General features: G+C 38.6%; 1 protein-coding gene across 1 annotated transcript in view; it reads right to left on the reverse strand.

Moving 5' to 3' along the window:
* Nucleotides 1-7,500, reverse strand: part of LOC138011828 (28S rRNA (cytosine-C(5))-methyltransferase-like) — a 58,905-nt gene that overhangs the window by 39,649 nt on the left and 11,756 nt on the right. Inside the window, exons 4-10 of the mRNA XM_068859049.1 lie at nucleotides 7,201-7,325; nucleotides 6,328-6,456; nucleotides 5,477-5,592; nucleotides 4,723-4,831; nucleotides 4,082-4,210; nucleotides 3,037-3,144; nucleotides 108-216 (exon numbers count right to left, since the gene is read on the reverse strand). Of these exons, the coding sequence (XP_068715150.1) occupies nucleotides 108-216; nucleotides 3,037-3,144; nucleotides 4,082-4,210; nucleotides 4,723-4,831; nucleotides 5,477-5,592; nucleotides 6,328-6,456; nucleotides 7,201-7,325 (825 nt within the window). The remainder of the gene's footprint in view (nucleotides 1-107; nucleotides 217-3,036; nucleotides 3,145-4,081; nucleotides 4,211-4,722; nucleotides 4,832-5,476; nucleotides 5,593-6,327; nucleotides 6,457-7,200; nucleotides 7,326-7,500) is intronic.

The following is a 7,500-nucleotide window of genomic DNA, read 5'->3' on the forward strand; positions in this document are numbered from 1 at the left end:
TTTTGTTGCGTTGTCGTTTCCGTAGAAGTTGTCGTTTCTTAAAGTCGCTCATGATTTAATTTCATCAGTCAAACCGAGAAATATGACTGGCTCTCGTTCAAACCTACCTCCTTGAAACACAGCTTTTCCACGGTGAGTCCAAGAAGGAAGACAATGCTCAAGAGTAAAGCTATGACTGTTCGCTTTCAAAGCCGCTTGAACCACATCCTCATTTTCCTTAAATTTGTTCGGTGAATAAGAAAATCAAAAAAGAAGTAGGGTTATAAGAAAATCCCCACTACTTTAAAATCGAAGATGTAGCTCTTTTTCGATAGTGACTTGGAGACACTCGAACAAGATTCTGGCGACGAATGTTCCGAATATACACCCAGGATACAAATTGTCGAAATGAAGGAAATCATTTGCTATTATAATTTAGGAGATGTTAGATGTTAACCCCGGTGAATGAAACGAAGAGATGGTTTCTTCGATGGTGCCTCGGGGATACTCGGAAAAACTCCGAGTGCTCCTCGGTTGGGGTCGACCTTCCGTGATACAGAGCTTCTGACAGGGTGCGCAGGTGCAGGACCACACAATTCTATCAAACCCGCACAACAACGCACAATTCCTAAAAATCCGCAAAATCCTGCACAATACTGAGTGAAATGCTTGGAGTTTTTATAACTACACGTTTTACTGTTTATAACCAAGATTGAAACCTTTTCAAGTAAAATAAAACAGACATTTCATCAAGCAAACGTAGAGTGTGGTGTATTTTTTATGATAGCGTATGTTCTGTAGAGGCAACTTTAGCTACTAACGAAATCTTCTTTTTTGCGAACTTCAATCGCCGCTTAGCCTGCGTCGCAGACGAAATCTAACAAAGGTTAGTAATGACGAAATGGTATATGAAATGAATCATATATGAACTGCGGATATGAAATCAAGTGAAGCTATGATCTTCGCACCGGAGTCGCGGGGTAGCGAGTTCAAACCCCGTTGAAGTCCTGAATTTTTCAGGCTTCTCTACGCAATTGCAAAAATTGCGCTCATAACTGCGAAGATCATAGCTTCACTTGATTTAAAGGTTAGTAACGTGTGTGAACCAGCGCCGGGATCCTTGTTATGGACCCCCAACGGACTCAAGCGGACATGAGTTTCGAATTTCCTTTTAACCTGATTGGCTATTACCAGTCTTGTGCGCCAACTGATGGCGTATCGAACAATTGATTTTTTAAGGTGATTCCTCAGTATTGCAATGCGCATCCTGACTACGCATTTGGTGTGTTAAGGTCAAATTTGCAAAATTGTAAATATGGCGTAAGTGGATCATACACGCTGAAACAGTTCTCAAAACACGTGAGAGAAGTTGTGAATGACCCATAACTCTTTGCGAATTATCCCCTTTAAATAAGAAATAAAAATAATTTTTTTTTATCGGAAGGAAAAAAAGATAAAGCTAAAAACGTACACAGAGCCCCTTACCCACGGATGTAAATTATGATCTTGAAAACAACGACTCGAGAAACGTTTTGAGTCGACGTCGTTTTAAGTTGAGTGATTTTCCCATAAACAATATAAGAAAGTTTTCCATATGCTCTGGACTTTCTATCTATCAGGTGCTTTTTCAAGTGTTACTTTAAAAACCCTCTTGTTTAGCTTCCGCAAAATGTACCCTAAGGCGATGAAATAACGGGCATGTTTAGTATCAGTACAGGCATTAATTGGGTAAGATTGGCCTATTATATCTCTTAAGCAAGCACGGTGACTTATCATTTTTATCGATCGTGGTTCTCAAAACAGGGACTGGTGGGAACATTCAGGGAAAGTTTCAAGAAAATCGTTCGAATTAACCCTAACCCTAAGTCGAATTACGGCTACCACAATGATACCATACAGTACAACAATAGTCTAAGCATAGTTAGTAACGAATTTTGACCCTAACCCTAAGTCGAATTACGGCTACCACAATGATACCATACAGTACAACAATAGTGTAAGCATAGTTAGTAACGAATTTTGACACGGCTGGTCAACCGTTCTCTTGAGCCTCGATACGGTGAGACCAAATAAGTGAGTGGTTGACTAGCCGTGTCAAAATTCTTTGCAAGTGAGCCTCGAAGGAGTTTGAAAATTTGAATATTTTTCGCCGTTTCTCAGCAATGGATACTCGCTGGACCTTGAAACTTGGTCAAGGAGAAGTAAATTTATCCGTATAGCCATCGCCGGAGTTTGAGCGTGACTGATGCCGGAGAAGTGTGATTTTATCGGCGAGATTTGAGGTAAGCTAGAAATTACTTTCCAGCCTTTCCTTTACTTAGGTACGAGTGACAACTCGGGAATTTGAGAAGTCGCTTAAATCGCATTCAATCATTCACCAAAACAATAAAGTACGGCTTTTTATTGAGAACTTTTGCTGGTAAATATCTTTTTCAGTCTGTTATTAAAAAATTTATCGGAAGGAAAAAAAGATATAGCTAAAAACGTACACAGAGCCCCTTACCCAGGAATGTAAATTATGATCTTGAAAACAACGACTCGAGAAACGTTTTGAGTCGACGTTGTTTTAAGTTGAGTGATTTTCTCATAAACTATATAAGAAAGTGTTCTATATGCTCTAGACTTTCTATCTATCAGGTGCTTTTTCAAGTGTTACTTTAAAAACCCTCTCTTTTAGCTACCGCAAAATGTACCCTAAACCGATGAAATAACGCGCGTGTATCAGAATCAGTACAGGCATCAATGGGGTAAGATTGGCCCATTATATCTCTTTAACAAGCACGGTGACTTATCATTTTTATTGTAGTTCTCAAAACAGGGATTAGTAGGGAACATTCAGGGAATTTGAACCTGGCAAAGTTTCCATGGAAACTAAAGAGTCAAGTGTGTTGTAGCTAAGAATTTAGTTCTGGTTGTCTTTGCAACGAATCTCCCTAAGTGATATAATAATTTCACTTGGCTCCAAATTAAGGCCACAAGACTGACAGTGTTTCTGGTTTGCTTGCTTCAGTCAACTTTTATTTCGTTTATTCTCGTACTTAACACTTTAACTCATACCTCTTGATGAACAGAGCATGTTGAATACACGACTCTCTTTACCAAAGGAAAGGACAACGCATGGTTCAAGACTGATGACTGAAACGTGGCCAGAGATTCAAGTCTCTTCTACGGAGGAAGCGAAAGAGAAAATCAAATACAAAGAAACTATAACAAGAGGCAGTTGGCTAGTGCGCGGCTTTCGGAGCGAGAGGTCCCCGGTTCGATCCTCGGTGACTTAAACGTCTGTTTCGAGTTTCCTCTGATCCGTGTAGCTATAGCTTTAAATACCCGTAAAACGGAGCACTGACTGAGGGAGGGAGGGGGGGGGGGGGGGTTAAGGGCGCACCTTTGCCTTTGGCTTCCATTGATACCAGCCTCGTAGCTCAAGGAACTACCGACGTTCAATAAAGTGACTTTACCTTTACCTTTAAGATACATTTTCAAGAAAACAGTGGAGAAAATATTGCAATGGAGAAACCTGAAAATTTCAGGACTTCAACGGGGTTTGAGCCTGTAACCTCGCGATGCGGGCGCAACGCTCTAACCAACTGAGCTACGAAGCCACTAATATTGAAAGCTTGTCATTTGGGGGTTTAAATGTTCCTGTGTCGGAATAAATCAACGAACGAAATGATATATGAAATGAATCATATATTGAAATGCGGATATGAAATCAAGTGAGGCTATGATCCTCGCAGTTACGACCGCAATTTTAGCAATTGCATAGCTTCACTTGAATGCATATCCGCAGTTCATTATATGATTCATTTCATATATGATTTAGATTTTTGACAATAGCAGTAATCAAAGATTCATGATCATAACGCAAAGCAAGAACACTAAATTGAGTGCAAAGTGCTGGAAAACGAATCCCAAGAATGTAAGAAAATTAAAGGGAAAGTAGCAATTGCCATCCAGTTTTTAATCCAATCACCCAATGTAGCTTTGGAAAACACAACTAACATTTGCTACATTACACTTGACACTATGGAATACCTCTTTTTTTAGCCAGCGCATTTGGCAGAACATTAAGCCTTACTCACAAATAAGGCTGAGTATGTACCTTTTTCTCAGCTGTTTCTTGTTCCTCATCTACAAGTCTATCCATTCTGGTCGTGATACCAGACCCACTGCAAGATGGATCAACCACAATGTACTCAACTTTGCTGTATTTCTCGTCAAAGGGATCAACCTGACACATTCCAAATTAAAGGATTTGACGAGAACATGGGCATACAGTGAATCGAATAACCGAGTTCGAGGTCCGTACTGTAAAATTATGGACTGCTTCGCGCTTGGGTCATAAATCGACGGGAAAATACAAGGATCCGTAATTTTACAGTACCGACCACGAAAATGAGGTTAGTAAGATGTTTATTATATCTCTCTGTTTATGTATGGTAATCTGAGCCGTGAGGGAAAGGAAACTAGTTTTAATAGCCAATCCCAGGGCACGTACTATCTGAGAGATATAATAAAAATCGATTATTGTACAACGTGATTAAGATGGAATAATTTTGAAATCCTCACAATTAGCATAAAGTTATAAACCTTGAAGTGGTCTTCTGTAGATATTACTTTTACTCAAAATGGCTAATATAAACTTTATTCCTGGTATTGTCGTTACTATTGTCAAGTGTTTTAGATTTTAACTCCCTTCTAGAGAGAGTTCACTTGACAGAGAGACACTAACTTAATACCAACCTCCAGAAAACTACAGTTTGTCGTTGTAACACAGTCTACTCCAGCTGTTTTCATCAGCTTTTCCATTACTGATAGCCTTTTCTTGCCAGTGTCAAATCCAAATATTTTTCTGCAGGAAGGAAATGATGGTTGACAGAGCATTCAAAATACGAGCATCTGAAAAGAAGATTCATCTTAACTCCAATATACAATCCCATGTAAGACATAAAAAGAAGAGAAGCTGTCAAGTTTCGGACAAGTTGATGGAAAGAGGAAAGGATACATATTTTGTAACGTTTCGCTAATGACACGGGAGTGCATTCATTAATTATGTATGATTCATGTTAACTGCAGAAGTATTTTAGGCGTTTTTGTTGATGTTGAATCCCTCGGGGCTACTAGGCTATGAAAGAGCCATTTGAAGGCATCTCTTTCAACTTTGCTTTATTGTTTTTCCACTGCTATATTTTCCTTACGGTGATAATGTAAACGCTCGCTGTATCATGTATCATTCAATAAACGAGATGCCCGACCCTGATGCTGTGTTTGTGTTTATTAAGATTAGTTACAAAATATTTTATAACCGTTTCAAGGTGATTAGAGTATAAAATATAATTTTGAATCATAGTCAATGAAAAAAAGGAAATATTAAACTGTTAAATTCTGAAGACACTTTTAAAGGCTGAGAAAGAGAGAGAGAGTGAATATTAGTCATGGGGTTCCCCAACATAAGAAATATTAATAAATAATACTTAAATTGATTGACTGATCATACCCTTTATTGCTCATTATGCTTGCTACATGGCTACTTTTGTTCCCTGGGGCTGCACAGGCATCTATCCCATGAGAACCAGGGGGAGGTAGCAAGACATGAGCTGGAATACAGCTGGCCTATACAGAGAATATTCAAAGAATGGTGAGATTCCAATACTCATTACCATCACTGGATGTGATCTTGTTGAAAGGAGGCGACAAGGGTATTCTGACCTTGTATCATGTATCATTGAAAATTAAAGGATGTACTGTAATGGGCTTCCTGCATAGAAAAAATTATTGACAAAGGAATTGAACAATAGTACATTATATGTGTGTGGCAGACATACACGTCAGGTGTACTGTACCTGTATGCTGTAGTGACCTTAATTTAATGGAAAGTTCTAAAGCATCCGTTTAGGATATACCACGGCAAATAGTGGCTAAATTCCCCTTCTGGATAGATCCCTAGGCATTGGAGAGACAGACGAGGAGATGGACATGAACGCCTCATGCATAACCAATAAAACTGCAAGCTACCGGTAATTGAATTGTTAAATGATGTACAATGCTGGTGTCCGACTTTTTCTAATTAAATTTGCCTCAGAAAAAACACTAATTGTTTTATTGAAGATTTACAAAGTATTACATGTACACAACACATGTTTGTTTAAGAACATTGTTTTGCCTTTCAAAGACATTTCATACATGTAACTATAATAGAAATGAGTGGGTTCATTTGGACGGATGGTCTTGTAACACAGGATTGCTCATTTGTGGCAGAATAAATTCGGTTCAATTCTGTTTTTCTATTTTTGAGTTCTTAATAGCCATCACTACAAACAGGATGAAACTTCATGTTAACAGTTGTACCTTGTCTTGAAGGAGGATTTCTCCATTGACATACAAAGGATGATCATGGAGATCAGTGCCAGAAGGGAAAACCAGTACATCTGAAAAGTGTTCATCACACAAGAGCTGCTTAGTGTGTATGGCTTTGCTCTACAAGCAAAAGGAAAGAAAGTTCTCAAGAAAGGCACATGGAAAAATCCAGCAGCATAAGGGAATATATATGGATTAAATGGATTCCCTTGAATATTGATACTAAAATAACCGTATCCGATTCTACAATGCAGCTGGGAGATCTGCCACGAAAAGTAGGCTACCTGAAAACGTTTTTCATATGCAAAACAATATTATTTTGGGATTTTGAAAATAACCTACAATCTTGGACAAAAAGGGTTGAGAATATTAAAAACAGGGGTTATTTTGCGCACTACGTCCTGAATATCGCACATTATTAGCGATCCCCCTCCCCCCTACAACCAATGTTGATAAGCCCAGGTTCGACATGCTTTGTCTCGTCCAGCAACATTGATCAGGAGGGGTGGGGGCAAAAAGAGAGCTTATTTTTCATACTCGTGATCGAAGTTTAGTCCAAAAGCAGAGTTTTCTCAACAATTTTGTCCAAGATTGTAGACTCTCGTCTAAAGTGCCTATCACCTCAAATCACATTTCCACTTTATTAATTCTCCGAAATCATCCCAAATACATTGTCAGTGTTGTTTTTGGAACCTTTTGATTGAAATTTCACTTTTTTGTTGGCTTTGAGAGATGAGAAACGTGGTCATTCTTTGATCAATAACCAAGCAATGAAGTCAGGGAAATGGTTAAAGGGTTTTTGAGTGGAGCTAGAGCTTGCTAAGAAAAAGGTGGCGAGGGTTGTCAATGGAATTGTCCCTGTACCTGCGTGACAAAAGATGCTACATTGGTTTGATTAGCTTGCTCATAACCACTTTCTTTGAAATGTTGGATTACATGTTCCATGGAGGTCTTTATTGTGTTAACTCTGACATAACGTGGGATCAAATCTATGTGAAACATCAAAAGAAATTAGTACATATGTCATCATAAATCTCTGTTTATAACACATGAATGTAATACATGTCAAAAAGCTTACTCTGTTCATGAACACTCCACAAAAATTAACAGTTCTCTCTGAGTAAAAGAAATGCCCGTTATGGAGTTAAAGAGAATAACACAAGG

The sequence above is a fragment of the Montipora foliosa genome, chromosome 7 (genome assembly GCF_036669935.1).
Source record: "Montipora foliosa isolate CH-2021 chromosome 7, ASM3666993v2, whole genome shotgun sequence".
Taxonomy (NCBI): domain Eukaryota; kingdom Metazoa; phylum Cnidaria; class Anthozoa; order Scleractinia; family Acroporidae; genus Montipora; species Montipora foliosa.